The following is a 21,508-nucleotide window of genomic DNA, read 5'->3' on the forward strand; positions in this document are numbered from 1 at the left end:
GCAGCCGTTCCAGCTCCTGTTTCCGGAGGGCGCCAGGGCGGCTCAGAACCCGCGGGAACACGGAGCCCCGCACCCCTGGGGCGGCAGCGTCTGGGCTCGGCCCGAGGGAGCCCTTGCCGTCCCGGACGCGCGGGTCTCTCGGCATTGCAGTCCTGCACGCGGGAATTTCGTTTACAGCAGCGGTCCAGGCGGGGGTCTTTCACGGAAGTGCTGGGGCCGCAGTCGCTTCCGGTTAGGCTCTAGGTCTCGGGCTGTGGGCATGGGGCATTCTGGGAGTCGTAGTTGAGGCCAATGGTATTTGTCTCGGGGCGCCATTGCCTCCCCTGCCGGGCGCTGTGGGAGTCACAGTGTGCGTGGAGAGCGCTCCTTCCCTCGCTCAGAGGCCGCGGTGGGTCCTGGGAAGTGTAGTCGTCTGAGGCCCGCCCGCGCTGGTGCCGTGTGCGCAGGCGCGCGACTCTCTAGCAGTCACAGTAGGAGGGTAAGCTCCTGCCCTCGCCTGTGGCCGCGGTGGATCTTGGGAAGTGTAGTCGTCTGAGGCCCGCCCGCTCTGGTGCCGTGTGCGCAGGCGCGCGACGCTCCGGTAGTCACTGTAGGAGGGTATGCTCCCTCTCTCGCCGGCGGCCGCGGTGCGTCCTGGGAAGTGTAGTCGTCGGAGGCCCGCGGCCTGTTCAGGGGTCCGGTCCCAGAAGCTCTGGCAGGCGGAGTTTCCGCGAGGCTGGCGGCGGGGTCCCCGAACGCAGAGCCGAAAGTCTGGCTAGCGTGGGGTCGGAGGTGTGTGAAGCGGCCCTCCCTGCCCGTGTGGCCGGGCCAAAGGCTCCGTCTGGAGCTCGAGACCGCCTGGGCCACCCCGCCAGAGGCGCAGAGGAAGCGCGCCGTCCTGTGACCCCGTTAAAGGGGGAGGGGTTGGCGGGGGTGCGGGTCCGGTCCAGGCTCCCCGGAGCGCAGGCGGGGGACCCTGGGTGGCGAGGACGGCCCGCCGCCCGCGCTCTTACGGCTTCGTTCTCTCCGCCAGCTCTGCCGTGAGCGCCGGTCCGACGTCCCCAGCGCCGGCCGTGAGCCATGCCTCAGGTAAGCCGCACTCTGCCCGCCTTCTGGATGCAGCTGCGTTGTGCAGGCCGTGCTGCCCTAGGCTTACTTTCTCTGGATCCTCCCGCCCCGGGCTCCCCTTCCGCCGCTCGCGCGGACTGGGGCGTGAGGCGGTGCGCGACAACCTCTGGACGGGGGCGCGTGTCTGACCGCGCTCGCGAGTTTTAGGGGAAGAAGGGGCAGCCAGCGGTGCCGGTGTTTTCTCCTTTTCGCAGTGTTAGAGCGAGGACTGCTTGACTCTGCCCTCGCGCCCGCTGCCCCTTTATCCCCCTATTTTTATTAGGCGTGTGATTTCTGCAGCAGCAGCATCGGCATCACCGGAGAACTGGCTGAATGTCTGTTCATGAGCTCAGCCCAGACCTCCTGAACCAGAAACTCTGGGCGTGCGGCTCCAGGCGCTCTTGCACCACTTTCAAGTGATGCGTGACCCATCCTAAGTCTTGGGGGTGCAGCAGGAGCAAAACAGAATCTCTGGCACTTGCGCTTCACAGACGTGGGGGATGAGCTCGCCAGCCATTCTGATTGAGTCTGCTTTTCGTTCCACTTTTCTACTTCGTGTCGTGTCATATTTGTCTCCAAATCCGGATGCTCCCCAGGTTGTGCTGGGGAGCGCAGTTTCCGTCTGTGCTACAGAGTCCACTGTGTAGGAAATAGCTTTATTAGCTGATAATCTTTTAACTTTTACTCTGTGTGTGGGGGTGAGAGAGAGAGGGAGGAGCCGCAGAGGGAGAGAGAATCCTGAAGCAGAGTCCCCGCTGAGTGCAGAATCCGGGGCTCCCTCCCAGGACTCCAAGATTGTGACGTTAAATCAAGAGTCAGCTAGCTGCTCAAAGGCCTGAGCCACCCAGGTGCCCCTAAAACGATGTTTTTTTGTTTTTGTTTTTTTAAGTTTTAAAGATTTTATTTATTTATTTGACAGAGAGAGACAGCCAGCGAGAGAGGGAACACAAGCAGGGGGAGTGGGAGAGGAAGAAGCAGGCTCCCATCAGAGGGGCCTGATGCGGGGCTTGATCCCAGAACGCTGGGATCACGCCGTGAGCGGAAGGCAGATGCTTAATTACTGAGCCACCCAGGCGCCCCTAAAACGATGTTTTTAACTGTAAAATATAACTGCCATACATCTGGGGCTCAGACTAGCCTGGCACCTTTTAAAATTTCTGTTCGTGCTTAATGGTTATGTGGATTATGTAAGTTGGGCAAAACCAGGCTGCAAAGCAGGGCCTTATTGTTACCCCTACCTCCAAGGAGAACAGGTTCCATCCTGGGAGATACTAAGTTTCTTCCTGGGGTCGTCCTTGACACTTGACTGCTTCCCTTATCCCACTTGTTCTGACATTGCTTAAATAACCGCTTGGTTTCATAGCTGTTTCCTCTGGAATGGGGACAACTGTGATGCAGTTGAGTGCATGCCCCTTTTCAGGGGTGCTGCTGCTGTCTGCTCTGGCCAGTTGTTACTGATGCAGTTTTTGAATGTAGGTGGGGTCCGGAGGTGACAGCTAAGAAAGAATTCTTGAGACATCTTTGGTGCAAAAAGGTTATTTTACTAAAACCTGGGGACTGGACCTGTGGGCAGAGAGAGCTGCTGCATTGGAGCTGTGGGGGGTGACTGATTATATACATGGGAGTTGGGGGAGGTAAGGAAAAAGAGAGGTTTTCAAAAGAACTTTCATATGCTGAAGAGGACCTGGAAGATATTGGGGTGTTGCCATTGTCAAGGTAAGGTTGTTTTTTCCTCTAGCAAGGCATTAACAGTAAGACAGTTGGGAGTTTCCTTGCAGAAGTTAGGTTATTGATAAGAATGCTTTTTTCTTGTAAATCACTAAGACATTTGTAAACTGAGGGAGACTCTGGTTTTGCAGGACTTGAATCTCTATAAATAAACCATTTGTTTTTCCTTCCGTTAGCTTTAGAGCAGCCAGGAGTGCCTGAGGAATGTCACATGTAACCCACCTGGGATTCGGGGTGTGTCAGGGGGGTTGTGCTGTGTCAGCTTGTGCGTTGTCCGAGCTTGCCTTCTGCTTCCTCATCAGTTACCAGGAAGAAATCTTGCCAAATCATTAAAATAGGGCTGCCATTAAAGAACATATACATTGTCTATTAAATACAAAGGGATTGTCTTCACTATTCATTAAGTGCTGTAAGAGTCTAAGAACTTTAACAACAAACAGCCAGAAATCCATGTTCACATGTATAACCCTTTATCTTTCACAAAATTGTTAATAATTTCAGGACCAATTGCATTTATTTTTTTCTCCTTTTCTCCAATTGTACAATAAAACGAAACAGCTAGGCTCTAACACTCTTACTAATTACTCGAGTTCTGAGAACTCCCATTTCTACTACTTATCTACGCTGTCTGTGCTCTCCACAGTGGGACTCACTTCCCTCCTTGATCAGGGCCTTCGGGAGCATGGGTGTTGGTTGTGCAGGCATCTGTGTGTCATTTCAGGGGTCAGTGTCATTCAGAGATGTGGCCATTGACTTCTCCCAGGAGGAGTGGGAATGGCTCCAGCCTGCTCAGCGGGATTTGTACAGACACGTAATGTTGGAGAACTATGGCCACCTGGTCTCACTGGGTAAGCGTATTCCTCCTCCTCCTCTTTGTCAGAATTTGAACTTCGGGATGGCTTGGTGAATCTTGGTTTTCTGACTGAAATATTCCCAAGGGAAGTATGTCAGTTTTCTTTTTCCTTAATGATTTTTATGTTAAAGTAATCTAAACACCCAATGTGGGGCTCGAACTTACAACCTGAGTGCATCCTCTACAGACTGAGCCAGCCAGGCACCCGTTTTTTACTTTTCAAGACGGATCATAACCACCTAATCCTTAGACATCTCTCATATTTACATTTGGCATTTCTTTTAATGGCCTCTCTTCTAGGGACTCAAGGACTAATAGTGTGTTTATTTCATTTTATGCAAGCAGGTCTTAACATTTCTAAGCCATATGTGGTTTCCTTATTGGAGCAGGGGAGAGAGCCCTGGCTGGAGAAAGCAGAGGTGAGAAGAGATCTGTTTTCAGGTAAGTTAATAACAACCCCACTAATCAATGAGAAAGCAATACTTTTTTACTTGTTGGTTGTAAAGTTTTCCCTTAAAGATCGCAGAGGTATGCGGACTATGAAGTCTTGCCTATCGCTCCGTAAGGGCTTCCGTCCACTCACCAGTCTGTCTTCAATTCTCTTCTTGTTGTTTCCCCATTTTTTCACAGAGAGATGTGTTCTTTCTATTATTAGCTCTCTCTGGGCTGTGAGTTTCATTTCTTTTTGACTTTTCCTCCCTTTCTTTCTTGAAATTGACCTATGTTTCTGTTGCCTAAATTAAAAGGTATATATTTTTTCTGTAAACTGTTGTTCATTTAACCATCTTGGGAAGACTAATTTGTTACTTTTTGGTCAATTGATGGGGTTTATTCATTCATTCACACATTCTCTTAGTATTTATTTGAGAGACTTTCTCTTAGGTGCTACAAAGAGTAGCCAGTATAAAAAAGTGTAATAACTACCAACGAAGTTAGAGCCTAGTAAGATAAAATAGGTCTGGAAATCACTTCATTACATGTCCTCCAACTTGCAGTTCAGTAATAAGGAAAAAGGAATTTCTCGTTGGTGTTTTAGGCCTAGATAATTTACCTAGGTATAGTAGTAATAGAAACATAAAAACAGGAGAAGGATCAGTTTTGGAGAAAAAGTGATGAATTCGTTTAAGATAAGCTTGGTGCGGGTAGAGAATGGTGTTTCCAAGTGAAGATTCGCAGCAAGCTGTTGGAATATATGATAGGAAAAAGTTCTGGTTAGAGATGTAGGTGTGGGAATTTTAATATTAAGCAAAAATTGAAGCCACGACAGTGAGACGTCACCTTGGGTTGACAACAGAACTGCTGCTGAAGCTCTTTAAAAATCAGTGGCCATGCCCCACCCTGGAAGATTCTGACATGGAAGATCCATGGACCTTAAATGCTGTATTTATGAAAAGTTCCCCAAGTTCTTCAGTTGATTCTGAAGCCTCTGCTGGTGGCATATTTCACTGAGATGACAGGAGGAGTGCTTACATGTGCAGAGAAGCAGCAGCTGGGAAGGACTGATGAGGGACCAAGAACAGGTGCCATGAAAACAGCTTCAGCTGCGAGGAGCCTGGTGGTGAAGCCTGCATGCTCCAGAGACTTTCAGGAGGGCATGGAAAGAACTGATGTGGGCTGAGGTCACGAGCTGGAGCAGGTGCAGGGGGATTTCTTCATTTAGGTAGGAGCTGAAGAAGAGTGTCCTCTTCTAAATCTTGTAAAAATAATAAAACTGATAGAACAATTTACAAGGGATGTGCGGTAAAGGACAAACAGAAAAATTGTCTCTAATTCCACTACTTCATTCTTTCATTCACTTACTTATTTTTAAAGTAATGTCTGTGCCCAACGTGGGGCTTGTACTTCCAACCCTGAGATCAAGAGTCACATGCTGGGGTGTCAGGGTGTCTCAGTCCGTTAAGCCTTCGGCTCAGGTCACGATCTCGGGTTCCTGGGATCTCATCCCATGTCGGGCTCTTTGCTCGGGAATCTGCTTCTCCCTCTGCTCTCCCTTTGTCCCTTCCTCCCTCTCTCTCCCAAATAAAGAAATAAAATCTTAAAAAAAAAAAAAAAAAGTCACATGCTCTACCGACTGAACCGGCCAAGCGCCCCTCCACAACTTTAATACAGCTCTTCCAGTATTTGTGTGTTCACTCGAGTACCCCCCCCCCTTTTTAACAGGAAGTAGGATTCATCGGTGAATGAGGAGGGGGCAGTGCCAAGGTTCTCATGAGCACAGGGCCTGCATTTGTCCAGGGAGCCATGGTTACGGATGTATTTGACCCCACAGAGATGGGGGGGGTCATTTGAGATGAACTGCTTTTCAGCCATCGTGGCTTCAAATTCCTGTGCATTAAAGTGAGTAAAGCCCCACGTCTTGGAGATGTGGATCTTCTGGCAGCCCCAGGGAACTTGGACTTGTCCATGTTCCTTGTTCTGCACCTTGGTATGGGTGGACATGATTTGGCCTATGTGGTCCCTGGCCACTGTGGCCTGAGATTTTCCAAGGGAACCTTGGACCCTGTACTGGGGATGGCATGAGGTCAGACATGAATGTCCACTGGAAAGGGCTGTGGCCAAGGTCCTGTAAGGCAACCCATGTAAGCAACAGGCCGCACACACTACTGAGGAGGCCACTGCTGGCCACTGTTGCACACCAGACCCCCCATGGGGAGAGAGCACAGCTTGCTTCGTTGGCTGCAGTCCAGTACCTTTGTAGAAGACATCACACAGAAATAATGCATAAAATATGAACGTGCAGCTTAACAAATGATCGACCACCACTCAGGTCAGTAAGCAGAACACTGCCTGGTCCCTGCGAGCTCTGTGTGTGACCCCCCCCTTCCCCACCCAAAGGCAGTCTTCTCTCTAATGGGAGTAACTCACCCTGTTGGTTACTTGACAAACTTTGTCAACAGTGTGTTTCTAATCACTGTAGGTGTGTGTGTTTGTGAACTTTATATAGACGGGTTCATAATGTATTTATTGTGATTTGCTTCTCAAAATTACTTTTAAGGGTTATGCATTTTGCTATTACTCTAGTAGTTTGTTTCATCGTACAAGTCAGTACTCCCCAGTTTATCTGTTCGATCATTGAGGGTTTCTTGGGTTGCTTGCAGTTTAGGGCTGTTGCAAGCAGTGCTACTGCTGTCCCTGCACCCTGGCAAACACTGGCACAGATTTCCTGTGCTATATTGAGGACCGGAATTGCTGGGTCAGAGGACAGTATACCTCTTTCTTATCATCAGATAATGCCAAAGTGTCTTCCAGAGTGCTTTTCCTGACTTACATTCTCACAAACACCGTAAGTGGGTCCTCCTTGCTCACCATGCTTACTAATGCCCAATACAGTGAGGCACCATAGTATCGACCTGTCAGAAGAGTGTGCACTGGGAGCTTGTTGTGGTTTCAAACTGCATTTCCCTGATTACGGATGAGGTTGAGCACCTTTCCATGTGTCATCGGACATTTAGATACCCTTGCTTGTGAAGTGCCTCTTGAAGGTTTTACTCCTTTATGTATTGGATTCTCTGTCTTTTTCTTATTGATTTGTAGATGTTAATATATTTCAGATACAAATTCTTTGCTAGTTATTTTCACTGCAAATATTTTCTCTCATGTGGCATACTTTTCCCCTTAATAACCTCTTCGATGAATGCAAATTCATTTTAGTGTGGTCAGACTTGCAAATCTTTCCCTGTGTAGTTGACCAGCTTAAGACATTGTTCCCTACCGTGAGGTCATTATGAAGGCATTTTCCTGTATTTTCTCTTAAAAAAGCCTAGTCGTTTTGCCATTCACATTTAGACCCGTTGTCCACTTTGAATTGATTTTTGTGTGTTGTGTGAGTTACTGGTCAATTTTTATTTCTCTGGAGGAGATCCGGTTATCTTGACACTATGTACTGACACGTCCGCCCTGTCCTTGTTTTGTCATAAGTTTCTCATAATTAAATGTTAGTGTTTGTGTGTATTTATGAGTTCTCTGTTCTTTTTATTGATTGTCTCTTTTTCTATCCTTGCATACATCTGTACAGCCTTAGTTATGGACTTGATAACATTTTACTGTATTGACCTCACCCCACCCCACCCTTTTTTTTTTCTGAATAATTTAAAAGTAAATTGCAGACATCTCAACATTTCACTGAACAGTACTTCATCATGTGTAAAGTATAGGGGCATTTTCTACATTTTCTAGCATTTTTCATACCAAAATAACAGTTTTGCTAGTATTTTTTTTAAAAGCACTGTCCATACATAAATGCTTCATAAGTGGGTTTTATAACTGGATTGTCTATAGCTGTCCTGTTCCGCAGGATGATGGAATGTTTTTGTTTCTCTGTATGTCCTGTAACTTGGATTTTAACCTATTTATTTTGATGTTTTAAGACTTTGGGTCTTGTTTAAGTCCTGCTGAGGTGATAATTCTATGTAGGCAGGTTGTCACTATGGCTAGCTTGAGGCCATCAGTTCTAACCTCTCTTCTGTGTATGTGCTTCTAGGACAGTCCTGTTGTCAAAGCTGCTGTAGGTCTGCTGTATTTGTCCTGCATATGCACTTCCTACTGGCCTTTCCGAACCTGGGCATGGGGCTCCCCTTTGTTTCTGTTTTTGGTTTCTGGTATGGTATATGGGGTCAGATCCTGGCGTGCACAACTCAGGGATGAGCTCAGGATTTCTTGAGCTCTCTCTCCTACTCTTCTTGGCTCTCAGGGCCCCTCTTCCAGACCTTTAGTTTTCCCTCCGCTCTGTATTACCTGCAGCTGTGTCTGCCTGTGCACCCAGGCAACAAGGAGACAGAAAATGAGGAAAATGGGTATTATTCCTGTGCTGTAGGAAACACAGATTTTTCTTTTCTTTTAAGATTTTATTTATTTGAGAGAGAGAGAGCAAGCAGGAGCTGGGGGAGGGGCCGAGGGAGAAGGGAGCCTGATGCGGGGTTTGATCCCAGGATCCTGAGATCATGACCTGAATCGAAGGCAGACGCTTCACCGACTGAGCCACTGAGGCGCCCCAAGATGAGCAGCTTTGAAGGGGAGGGGAAGATTATATCAGCTTGCGACTTACTGAGTTTTGGATCTTTGTGGGATACTTGACCATATCAGCTCATTAGGCAACTGAGTAGCATACTCTGGAGCTTAACAAAGATCACTGTGCTTTTCAAATTTTAGTCATTTGGAGATGTTTTTCTTTTCTTTTTCTTTTTTTAGATGTATTTTAGAGAGCGCATGCACATAAAGGGGGAGGGGGAGAGGGAGAGGGCGAGAAATCCTCAAGCAGACTCCCCACTGAGCACAGAGCCTGACGTGGGGTTTGATCCCAGGACCTAGAGAGCATGACAGCTGAAATCAAGAGCTGGTCACTTAACTGACTGAGCCACCCAGGTGCCCCTAAAGATTTTATTTTTTTATAAGTAATCTGTACACCCAACGTGGGTCTCAGACTTACAACCCTGAGATCATGAGTTGCACACTCCACCGACTGAGCCAGCCAGGCAGCCCACACTGTTGAATTTATTCTTAAGCAACTTTCCCTACTTTCTTATAGATATATGGCTTTTCTGTAGGAATGCTAGTGAATTTGTGTATTTATATCTTTCAGTCTTTATTGTAGCAATAAAAATACCCTAAACCTTTCTAGATTGATTTTTCCCTGCAAATACAGTAATGATTTTTTAAAAAATTAATAAACTTTTAAAAAGCAGTTTTAGGTTCACAGCAAAATTGGAGTGGCAAGTACAGAGTCCCTATAAACCCCAAGCCCCACCACAGCCTCTGCACTGTGGACGTCCCACACCACAATCCCGTATCATAATAGTATATTTGTCACAGTTGATGAAGCTAGATGGACACATCGTCACCCAAAGTCTACAGTTTGCAGTAGGTTTTGCTCTTTGTGTTCTACGTACATTCTGTGGTTTTGGCACATGTAAATGAGTGACAGGTAGCCAACATTGTCCTATCATACAGAATAGTTGTACTGTCCTAAAAATCCTTCATGCTTTGCCTGTTCATCTCTCTCTCCTCTCTTACCTCTGGCAACCACTGATCTTTTTATTCTTTTTATTGTCACCCTGGTTTTGCCTTTTCCAGGACGTCTTATAGTTGGAATCATATAGTAGTTGGCCTTTTCAGATTGGCTTCTTTCACTTAATACTGTGCATTTAAGGTTCCTTTATACCTTTCAATGGGTCAACAGCTTATTTCTTTTTTTTTTTAATAGAAACTTTTTTTTTTTTTAAGATTTTATTTATCAGAGAGATAGAGCACAAGTGGGGGGAGCAGCAGAGGGAGAGGGAGAAGCAGGCTCTCCACTGAGCATGGAGCCCAACACGGGACTTGATCCCAGGACCCTGGGATCATGACCTGAGTGGAAGGCAGACGCTTCACTGACTGAGCCACCCAGGTGCCCAACAGCTTGTTTCTTTTTAGTGCTAAATAATATTGTATTGTCTGCATGAACTACATTACTTTTGCATTTTCCTACTGAAGGGTATCTTGGTTGCTTCCAAGTTTTGGCAGTTATAAAGAAAGCTGCTATAAACATCCATATGCAGGCTTTTGTGTGAACATAAGTTGTGAATTAATTTGGGTGAATACGAAAGAGTGCAATTGTTGAATCGTGTGGTAAGAGAATGTTAGTTAGGAAACTTCCAAACTGTGTACCTGGGTGGCTCAGTCGGTGAAGCGTCTGCCTTCCACTCAGGTCATGATCCCAGGGTCCTGGGATTGAGTCCTGCATTGGGCTCCCTGCTCCGCTGGGACTCTGCTTCTCCTTCTGCCCCTCCCGCCCATTTGTTCTTTCTCATTCCCTCTCAAGTAAATAAATAAAAGAAACCGCTAAACTATTTTCCAAAGTGGTTCTGCCATTATACGTTCCAACCAGCAATGAATGATAATAGTTCCTGTTGCTCCGCATCCTTGCCAGCACTTGATGTTGTTAGTGGACTGGATTTTGGCCATTCTAATAAGTGTGTAGCGGTATCTCATTTTAATTTAGAATTCTCTCATGACACGTGGTGTTGAATATCTTTCCATATTCTTGCCATCTGTATATCTTCTTTGATGACATGTCTGTTCGGGTCTTTTGCCCATTTTTAAATTGTATTGTTCATTTTCTTATTGTTGAGTTTTAAGAGTTCTTTGTATATTTTGGATGTCAGGTCTTATCAGATATGTCTTTTGCACATATTTTCTCCCTGTCTCTCGCCTGTCTTCTTCTCTTGATGTTGGCTTTTGCAGAGCAGAGGTGTTTTTTTGTTTTATTTTGTTTAATGAAGTTCAGTTTATCAATTACTTTCCTAGATCATGACTTTGGTTATTGTATCTAAAAAGTCATTGCCATACCTAAGGTCATCCAGGTTCCTCCTATGTTGTCTTCTAGGAGTTTTATAGTTTTGTGTTTTACGTTTAGGTCTATGATCCATTTTGAGTTAATTTTAGTCAAGAGTGTAAGATCTGTGTCTAAATTCATTTTTACGCATGTGGATGCATAGTTGTTCTAGGACCATTTGTTGAAAAGAGGTCTTTGTTCCTTTGTCAAAGATCAGTTGCGTATAATTCTGCAGCTCTATTTCTGAGCTCCCTACTCTGTTCCATTGATCTACTTGCCTCATCTTTCACCAGTACCACACTGTCTTCATTACTTTAAGTTTATAGTAAGTCTTGAGGTCAGGTTGTGTCAGTCCTCTCACTTCGTTCTTTTCCTTCAATATCCCGTTAGGTATTCTAGGTCTTTTGCTTCTTGATGTAAACTTTAGATTCAGTTTGTTGGGATTTATAAAATTACTTTCTGGGATTTCATTATGTCTATAGATCAAGTTGGGAAGAATTGACATCTTGACAATATTGAATCCTCCTATGAACATGGAATTTCTATCTCTCCATTTAGTTCTTACTTCATATCTTTCATCAGGGTTTTGTAGTTTTCCTCTTTTAAATCAGGTACATGTTTTGTTAGATTTATACCCAAGTTTTTCATTTTTTGTATGCTAATGTAATGTCTCAGTTTCAACTTCCATTTGTTCATTGCTTGTATATGGGAAAGACTGACGTTTATACATTAAGCTTATATCCTGCAATTTTGTTACAAGCACTTATTCCAGTTTTTTGGTAAAATTTTTCAGATTCTCTGCATAGATAATAGTGTCATCTGCCAATAAAAAGTTTTATTTCTTCCTTGCCAATCTGTATACCTTTTACTTACTTTTCTTGTCTTATTGCATTAGCTAGGAATTCCATTACAGCATTGAAAAGTAGCGCTGAGTGGCGCTTGGGTGGCACAGTCGGTTTAGCATCTGACTCTTGGTTTCAGCTCAAGTCTGATCTCAGGTTTGTGGATTGAGCCCCATGTCAGGCTCTGTGCCCAGTGCAGGAGTCTGCTTGAATTTCTCTCTCTCCCTCTGCCCCTCCACCCTGCACTTCTCTCTCTCTCTCACTCACTGAAATAAATAGATCTTAAAAAAACCCAAAAAAACAAAAAACAGTGCTGAGAAGGGACATCCTTGCAGTGTTCCTGGTTTTAGCAGGAAAGCTTCAAATTTTTCACCAATAATATGGTGTTAGCTATGGGTTTTTTTGATGTTCTTTACAACTTGAGGAAATTCCACCGTATTGCTAGTTTGTTGAGTTTTTTCATGAATGGATGTTGGATCTTGCAAGGCACGTCTACTGGTAACATGTTTCCTTAGTTTTTGTCTCAGAAAATCTTTATTTCTCCTTCACCTTTGGAGAATAGTTTTGCAGGGTACACAATTCTAGGTTGGTGGGTTTTTTTTCCTCTCAGCACTATACTATGCTAAGTACTATCTCAGTGATCTTAAGTAACAGTGAGTGCATTTAGAAGTTTTGCTTTGAGTATATTAGTTGCTCATTTATCATAGGAACCCTTTAAGAATAGATCCTTGTGGGTGCTTAGGTAGCTTGGTTGGTTAAGTGTCCGACTCTTGGTTTTGGCTCAGGTTGTGATCTCAGGGTGTGAAATTGAGCCCCGCGTCGGGCTCCGTGCTCAGAGTGAAGTCTGCTTGAGATTCTCTCTTCTTCTCTCTCTGCACCTCCCTCCACTCGCACGTGCTCTCTCTGAAACAGATAAATCTTTAAAAGAAAAAAAAAGAATGAATCCTTGTATTTCTCTAGGCTTTTCATCAGTGTAAGTGCTAAGTTATATCAGACATTTGACATTTACCTAAAAGAGTATGGGCATATAGATGATAGAAGGAGGAGAGGTGACTTCGAGGGAACAAATGCTAATATATAATTAGCATTCTGTTCATATTTTGAACCTGGTTTTCTTGGTTGTTCCTGTACTCGCGTTGGTCTGAAACCGTATGGCAGGTAGGTACTAAATCAATGCGGTCAGCCCCAGCTGCTTTTTCTGATGCATTAAATATTGTTGTTCACCTGAAATATCCTGCTGTGTTTCCGTTCCCAGCTAATTTCTGCAGTGAAGCCTTTCTAGATGAAGCTTTTCCTTACCAGTTGCAGTGGATTTTTAGATCTCATATCTGATCTTTCATACAGTTTTTACCCTAAATATAAGGAGCTTATTATGTTTCTTATATCATTGTTTTCTTCTGTGTCCTCGTGAAGAGAATAACTCCGTTTATATCCCTAGGGCTCTTACTGAGCTGCTCAGTAGATATAGAATTGGTTTATAGAAGAGCCAGGAGAGTAATTTAAGATTTTCCTTTATTGAGACCATTTTCTTCTTTTCCTTTTCTTTTTTTTTTTTTTTTTGAAGATTTTATTTATTTGACAGAGAGAGAGACAGCCAGCAAGAGAGGGAACACAAGCAGGGAGAGTGGGAGAGGAAGAAGCAGGCTCCCAGCGTAGGAGCCTGATGTGGGACTTGATCCCAGGACCCTGGGATCATGCCCTGAGCCAAAGGCAGACGCTTAATGACTGAGCCACCCAGGCGCTCCTGAGACCATTTTCTTAACCTTTGTTTTACTGCCTCACCTACCCTAATCTTTCATTTTAATGTGCCTACCATATATATATAGATCTTGACTCTTTTGTTCAGATACCTATTAAAGAAATAGGCCTGGGGCATCTGGGTGGCTCAGTTGGTTAAGCATCTGCCTTTGGCTCAGGTTGTGATCCTGGGGGTCCTGGGATCAAGCCCCATGTTGGGCTCTATGCACAGTGGGGAGCCTGCTTCTCCCTCAGCCTCTGCCCCTCCCTGTGCCCATGCACACAAGCTCTCTCTCAAATAAGTAAATAAAATCTTTTAAAAAAAGTTTTATATACTTTTCCTTAGAAGCTTAAGGTTAGTGATAATAAAAGATACCATTCCCCCCCATACAAAATAAAGTCAAAGTGTGTTTTAGAGAAAAATGAATTTTTTAGTGTTATTTGGAAATAATTTTAAACTTCCAGAAAACTTTCAAGAATAGTACAGGAATACCTATAAGCTCTTTACTCACTTCACCTATTGCTAATATTTTGCCCCATTCATTTTATCATTTGGTATATGATTTTTTTCTTGAAAGACTGGAGAATAAATTGCATATATCCTGGCTTTTTATCCCCACATATTCCTAAGTATTAGGATATGAGTGAATATAAAAAGTCTTCATATTATCATACTGTTTTGTTCCACCCAAAATGATAAAGTACCTTTCTAAAATGTAGCCTGGAGAAAATCAGGGCCGATGTTTGACTATTGAAAGCATCTGATAGGGTGCCTGGGTGGCTTAGTTGGTTAAGCATACAACTCTTGGTTTTGGCTCAGGTCATGATCTCAGGGTCATGAGATCAAGCCCTGTGTCGGGCTCCACACTCAGCTGTGAGTTTGCTTCAGATTCTCTCCCTCTGCCCCTCCCACTGTGTTCTCTCTCTCTGTCTAATAAATACACCTTAGAAAAAAAAAAAGCATCTGATGGAAAGACAGTGTTACACCAAAGCTGAGCTTCAGTTATCACTTTGGAAAGTAGAGTTAGAGTGAGGAGCGTAGTCCTTTCCACAGATACCTTTTACGTATTTATTTAAGTCACTGTTGGATGTTCCAGAGGCATTAAGTGAACACGGTCTGGTGTCTTTGTGGGACTCGAGGGACATTTGTGGTTTATTAGCAGCATTATGAAATTGTTTTTTTCAAGTCCTTTTGGCCTCAGATAAAGTTTAAGTAGAGCTGAGAAAGATGAAAACGCATCCTTTCCAACCAAGTATTTATCTTCCTGACCTGTTTTTTGTTTTTAAGATTTTATTTATTTGTCAGAGAGCAAGAGTGAGTGAGCACAAGCAGGGGGCAGGGTCAGAGGAAGAAGCAGCCCCCCCCGCCCCCGAGCAAGGAGCCTGATGCGGGGCTCGATCCAGGGACCCTGGGATCCTGACCTGAGCTGAAGGGAGACATCTAACTGACTGAGCCACGCAGGTGCCCCTTGTCCTGCTTCTTCCCTCACCTTGAGTTACTTCTATTTAGTCTTTCCTTTCTACCTACACCTCTCTTCTGAGGTCTTCAGAATTTCTGGGCAGACCGCTCAGATTTCAGTCTATATGAGAACTATGGAAGCCACGTAGTGTGGAGGTGGTGGTGGTGCTGTTTAGTCTCTCATTGAAAAAGTGAGGAGTGGCTTTACTTTACTCAATACAGGAAAAAATTTTGCTTTGTTTTTTTATTTTCAGAGTCAGATGGTGAGATCAAAGAGTTTTCTCCAAAAAATGTCATATATGAAGATGGCTCATCCCAGTATTTGGTAGTGGAACGAATTCTAAACCAAGACCCTGAATATTCCCGTTTTGAAGGAGGGTGGAAATGCGAGGAAGATACTCAGATGCAAGGACATCAGGGATGCATCAGGCAAGTGACTGTCTCTCATCAGGGAGCCCTGTCTCAGCACATGAGTGTCAATACCGTGGAGAGGCCCTACGGATGTCATGAATGTGGAAAAACTTTCAGTCGGCGCTTTTCCCTTGTGTTACACCAGAGAACTCATACTGGAGAGAAACCCTACGTATGTAAGGAATGTGGCAAGACCTTTAGTCAGATCTCAAACCTTGTGAAACATCAGATGATACATACTGGAAAGAAACCCCATGAGTGTAAAGACTGTAACAAAACATTCAGTTACCTCTCATTCCTCATTGAACACCAGAGAACACATACTGGGGAGAAACCCTATGAATGTACGGAATGTGGAAAGGCCTTTAGCCGTGCCTCAAACCTCACGCGACATCAGAGGATTCACATAGGAAAGAAACAGTATGTATGTAGGAAGTGTGGGAAAGCCTTTAGCAGTGGCTCAGAGCTTATTCGCCACCAGATTACACATACCGGAGAGAAACCTTACGAATGCATGGAGTGTGGGAAGGCCTTTCGCCGTTCTTCACACCTTACTCGGCACCAGAGCGTCCACACCACCAAAACCCCCTACGAATGTCACGAGTGTAGGAAAGCCTTCCGTTGCCACTCATTCCTTATTAAACACCAGAGAATTCATGCTGGAGAAAAGCTCTACGAGTGTGACGAGTGTGGGAAGGTTTTCACGTGGCATGCATCCCTTATGCAACATATGAAAATTCATGCTGGAGAAAAGCCCTATGCATGTACTGAATGTGATAAAACCTTTAGTCGGAGCTTTTCCCTCATTCTACATCAGATAACTCACACCGGGGAGAAACCCTATGTATGTAAGGTGTGCAATAAGTCCTTCAGCTGGAGCTCAAACCTTGCCAAACATCAGAGAACACACACCCTAGAGAGCCCCTATGAATATGAAAATTCATTTAGTTATCACTCATTCCTTACGGAGCACAGAGGAATTCGCACTACAGAGAAAACCTAACAGTGTACGGATTAAAAAAAAACAAAACAAAAAACAGGTAACGCCTTACTTTGACTTCAGAGGACTCCTGTCCTGGAAAGAAGCCTTAAGTGAATATGTTGAATGTGAACAAGGTGGGTCATACTTGATTTAACCTCCTGGAAAATAATAACCCAGGAATATGTCGGAAAGCCATTAGTAGCTGCTCATTCTTTTTGTAACATCGGAAGATGAAATCAGTACTGAGAAGACTTCATCTGGTAGAATTCCCTCACTCGATGTTTGTAAATTCCTACCAGGGAAGGACACATGGCCAATAAATGTGAGAAAGCTTTTATTTAGAAATTGGCCCTAATTCTGCATCTGTCAGCTCAAACGGGACAGTGTGTGGGCAAGGCTGCACTTTCTCCTGGACGTCAGCAAATTCATAATGAAGCAAAGTCATGCAAATGCAGTGATTTGGCAATGTCTTTGTGTACCATGCAATATTAAGTTTGAAAATACTCTTCAAAAGAGAAAAGGCAACCCTATCAAGGAACTGAATAGAGGGTGAATTTCTGCTGCTTTTCAGAACTGCAGAATTATACTGGGGATAAAACTATTGTAAGGAGTGTGGCAAAATCTTAGTTCTGAGAAGTCCTACTGGAGGGAATTTGTGGGAGTTTTTTTTGGAGGGGATTATTTTTGTTTTAAAGCAAACTCAGAAAAGAAAGCTATGAATAAATACTTTGTTTTTAGTTAATTAATCTGGTACTTGCAGAGTTTTTTCCACAGCATGTGTCATTCTGAAGATGCAAATACCACAGTATTGACATCAGCAGTGAAGACTACTGTGCATTTGTAGAAACATACATGGTTACAGAAACATTTTTAGTATTTTATGGCTTTAACTGTGAGAGTTTAGATTTAAGGTTATGTTAACTCCTGTCTACCCTTGAATAGGACTAGACCTCTCTTAGCCTGAAGTAGACGTAGATGAGTTATGTCGCAGGAAAATGCCAAGGTGGTTCTCCTCTTTCGATCCACGTACAGTGGGAACATTCCTTTTGTAAGCACATATTTGTCAAAATAAACCAGATGATGTTTTTACTCTCCACGTACACCCTGCCCATTTTTTAATGTCCCTGTCAAAGGTGTATCTTATCTTGGAAGCATCTGTCTGCCTCTTAGGACTGAGCTTGCATTTAGGATAGGTAATATGCAGTTTAGTACTTGAATAAGTGCCTCATTTAAGGATGTTTCATGTATGGGTAAGTCTTCTTCCCCCAAGTGAGAGGCTGGCAATTTTCTTTCCTGCTTAACTGTGCTGTAACACATAGCCGTTGCCCAGTGATTGTCTCAAAAGCCTCAGTCTCTACCAGAACAGCTCCTTTGTACAAATCCTTCCTTTCCTACGGTGTAGCAGGCATTATTCCTTTTCCTAGCCCCATGTGGGGGGTCGTTGTTGGACAAAAATGTATTTATCATTTCAGAGGTTTGTAACATTCCAGGATGTGGCCATAGACTTGACTCAGGAGAAATGGGGTTGATTGGACCCTGACCAGAAGAATTTATACGGGAATAGAATGATTCGGAACTATGGGAACCTCATCCGAGGTTACCATTCCTCCAGATTCAGAACCTGAATTTAGGTATTTTTGCTTTCTCTTTTAGGGAAAGGGGGTGGGCTTTAAATTGCGGGCCTGAATCCCTACTCTAGGTTCTTGAGGAGATGAACTAAAATTGATACAAGTGGGAAGTGGCTTGCATTCTTCCTTGAAGGCTCTGCCCCTTCCCACCACTCATGCTCTTTTTTATTTTGAGAGGGGGAGAGAGAGAGAGCATGAGCATGGGGAGGGGCAGAGGAGAGGGAGAAGCAAGGTCCTTGCCGAGTGGAGAGCCCAATGTGGGGCCTGATCCTAGGACCCTGAGATCATGACCCGAGCCAAAGGCAGATGCTTAACCGACAGAGCCACCCAGGTGCCCCTAGCTTCTCTTCCTCTGTATTAAGAAGTTAGGTCTGGATCTAGGAAGAACCATAATCTTTTGAAGTATCTATTTTCTCCCTTTTGTAAGCAGGACTCTGTATTTCTAAATCAAATGTGACCCTTACTGGAGCAAGAAGAGTCAAGGAATGATGGAGCAAAGATGACAGGAGGCAGGAGGCCTGTGAGCAGGTAAGTGTGGGGCCACCAGGCAGGGAGTAGTCCGGCTTACCAAACTGCTTGAAGCATTTTCCCAAAAATAGTAACTTCCCTTAAAATTCCCTTCATGCAACATTATTCTGAACTATGTAACTCATCCTAAAGGTACTCTCATTAATTTGTGGTCAAGAGACCTCAGAAAATAAGAACTGTGCTTTTATTTATTTGAGAGAGAATGCACACATGGGTGAGCAGGGGGAGGGGCAGAGGGAGGGAGAATCCCAAGCAGATGCTCGGCTTGGGGTTTGATCCCATGACCTGAGCGGAAATCAGGATTCGGCCACTTAACTGACTGAGCCACCTAGGTGCTTGTGCTATTATTTTTAATTAAAGTAAATACAGGTAACTTCTAGATTATACACAAAGAGATATAAACTTGCCACTGAAAAAAGAAAATGATAGCTTGTGGGCATTTTCATTACAATATGTTATATTTGCCATATCAAGAAGGTGCTGGCAAAGTTCAGAGTCGCTTTCTTTCATTGAATTTTCACATACAAATCTCACATCTTTCCATATTGAACAATGATTTTTAAAAGCTGTGGTGTTTTCCAGAGGTAGCAGAAAAGTAAAAAAGAAAGTTTTTTTTTTGTTTTTAAGATTTTATGTATTTATTTAACGAGAGAGTGAGAGAGCATAAGCAGGGGGAGAGGCAGAGGGAGGGGGAGAAGCTGACTGAGCTACCCAGGCCGCCCTGAAAGTTGCCTTAAGATGAAATTCTGTAACAACAGCCAGACACACTAAGATATAAAAGCAAACAGTAGGAGAAAAACATGTTATGATGTTACACTTTAAATCACTTGTAGAAAATGATATTTCAGTTCTTATGTGTCTTGTTGAGACAAGAAACAGGTGATGTGTGGTGTGACCATCTCCACACATGGGAAGGGGTAGGCACCCTGCTTGAGCATTTTGAAGTATGTAGTATAAGAAGTTTGTATCTCAGGGCACTTGGGTCACTCGGTCTGTTAAGGGTCTGCCTTGGGCTTGGGTCGTGATCCCGGGGTCCTGGGATTGGGGCCTGTGTCGGGCTCCCCGCTCAGTGGGGAGTTGCTTCTCCTTCCGCCCCTTCCCCCTGCTCTTGCTCTCTCGCTTGCTGTCTCTGTCTCTCTCTCAATAAAATCTTAAAAATAGATGTTTGTACCTCAGACACAATTTTATTACGTTTGCATATTTGAGATGTGTAAAATTTAGTGAAACACGCTTAGGAATGCACCGTTATTTCAAGTGAGACAGTTGATATTTTCATTACTCTGCTGTCTTTTATTCAATTATCCACGTCGTAAAAGCATCACACTCCCAATGAAGAGGTCTGTCCTTGATAGAAGGACACACAACACATGGTGACTTTTCTGCAGTATGACTCCGTATGTTATTTCTGCGTGAAAACATCCTACACTGGGTTGACCTTCAGAGCAGTGATCTTGTGTACAGTCTGAGTGTGCAGCTGAACGGCTCTCAGCGGTCCTGGCACACTTACCTGCAGCTGTCATGCAGTCGTGTCTAATGTGGTTGCAACAGTGTTTACTGTTCTCTCTTCAAGTGAGCTGTTGTGTTGTTAGCAAGAGGTTGGGTTTAACGGCTACTTATGATGTTTTCAAAGTCTACTTCCAAGTAGGATGCAGAATTGTGGCAGCAACCAGATACAATACAAAAGTCCTACTTTTAAAGGCATCATCAAGCTGTGGAAGCATCGATGACTAGATGGACTAAAATTCCAGAGAGAAATCACAAGAGGTTTTGTGGTCAGTTGAAGTTGAAATGGCAGGTTAGCAACTTCAGAATCTTCAAATGCACAGCTGGTTCCGTCCCCTGGGACGTTTGCTGAATTGAGGGCTGTGCAGGAGGCTGGGGAGGCAGAATAAAAGAATGGAGTATCTGCAGTACTTTGGTGCCTACGAATGAAAAACCCACTAGGGAAGGTGGCCAGTGTCCCCGCCGAGCTGTCTATGGGAATTTGAAGCTGCATGGGGTAGGAGGTTAGGGAGATTAGGACCTAATGGGGCGCCTGGGTGTCTCAGTCGTTGGGCGTCTGTCTTTGGCTTAGGGCGTGATCCCGGCATTCTGGGATCGAGCCCCACATCAGGCTCCTCTGCTATGAGCCTGCTTCTTCCTCTCCCACTCCCCCTGCTTGTGTTCCCTCTCTCGCTGGCTGTCTCTCTCTCTGTTGAATAAATAAATAAAATCTTTTTAAAAAAAAAAAAGCTTCAGGAGAGTCCTACCCAAAACACAGAGGCTAAAAAGTGTAAACTGAGGCTTGTTAAAAATGTAACGGAGCTTTAACCCATCTCCTCTTACTGGACTGAGGTGACTGGCCTCTTAAACGAGCAGAGGAGAGGAGAAACTCTCTGGTAGAAGATAACAGCACCTGGAGCCGCCGTGGTTCTTTTAAAGCCTGCCCCCCATATATACCTATATATAGATAGTTACTAGGCACGTGAAGAACAGGATCGTAGAGATAAACTACATTTTACTGTGCTTCGCAGATACTGCCTTTCTTTTTCATTTAGTTGAAGGTTTGTGGCAACCCCGTGTTGAGGAAGTCCATCTGTGCCATTTTTCCAGTAGTATTTGCTCATATGTCTCTGTCACATTTTGGTAATTCTCATATAATATTTTTTTCATTATATTGAATTGCTGCAATCTAGTGATAAAACTTTAACAGAAGGAGTTGCTTCTCATGGATGAACAAAGAAGTGGTTCCCTGAGATGGAATCTACGCTTGGTGAAGACGCTGGGAAGAGTGTTGAAACGACAAAGAACAAAGCAGTGGGAGGACTTGCGAGGACTGACTCTAGTTCTGCAAGAAATCCTGTCGGTAAAACGCTATCAAACAGCATCATACACTGTAGAGAAATCATTCATGAAAGGAAGATTAATTTAATGGATTAAACCCCATTATCTTAAGAAAATGCCAC

At 44.2% G+C, this 21,508-nt stretch overlaps 1 protein-coding gene and 1 non-coding gene across 6 annotated transcripts; one reads left to right on the forward strand and one right to left on the reverse strand.

The window, feature by feature from the left end:
* The first annotated feature begins 620 nt into the window (after positions 1 to 620).
* Positions 621 to 17,505, forward strand: LOC113266829 (zinc finger protein 140). 5 transcript variants are annotated; one of them, XM_026514621.4, is made up of 5 exons: positions 621 to 771; positions 1,013 to 1,068; positions 3,536 to 3,662; positions 4,010 to 4,108; positions 15,269 to 17,505. In XM_026514621.4, the coding sequence occupies exons 2-5, from the start codon at positions 1,060 to 1,062 to the stop codon at positions 16,426 to 16,428; spliced, it is 1,395 nt and encodes a 464-aa protein (XP_026370406.1). In that variant the 5' UTR covers positions 621 to 771; positions 1,013 to 1,059; the 3' UTR covers positions 16,429 to 17,505. The 5 variants fall into 5 exon arrangements, with proteins under 5 accessions (XP_026370406.1, XP_048077272.1, XP_048077273.1 ...); XM_048221316.2 differs by having other exon boundaries at positions 622 to 771; positions 4,013 to 4,108; XM_048221315.2 differs by having other exon boundaries at positions 1,013 to 3,662.
* On the reverse strand, positions 6,215 to 6,349 carry LOC113267125 (small nucleolar RNA SNORA70). Its single transcript, XR_003320602.1, has one exon. It is a non-coding gene; the product is annotated as a small nucleolar RNA SNORA70 (small nucleolar RNA).
* Positions 17,506 to 21,508: the final 4,003 nt, after the last annotated feature.

This window comes from Ursus arctos, unplaced genomic scaffold (genome assembly GCF_023065955.2).
Source record: "Ursus arctos isolate Adak ecotype North America unplaced genomic scaffold, UrsArc2.0 scaffold_34, whole genome shotgun sequence".
NCBI classification, from domain to species: Eukaryota; Metazoa; Chordata; class Mammalia; order Carnivora; family Ursidae; genus Ursus; species Ursus arctos.

Coding starts and splice junctions, on each gene's coding strand:
- LOC113266829 (XM_048221314.2), top strand. CDS start 3,814: ATGTGGGGCTCGAACTTACAACCTGAGTGCATCCTCTACAGACTGAGC. Junction 4,109..15,268: donor GAGAAGAGATCTGTTTTCAG/GTAAGTTAATAA, acceptor TTTTATTTTCAG/AGTCAGATGGTGAGATCAAA.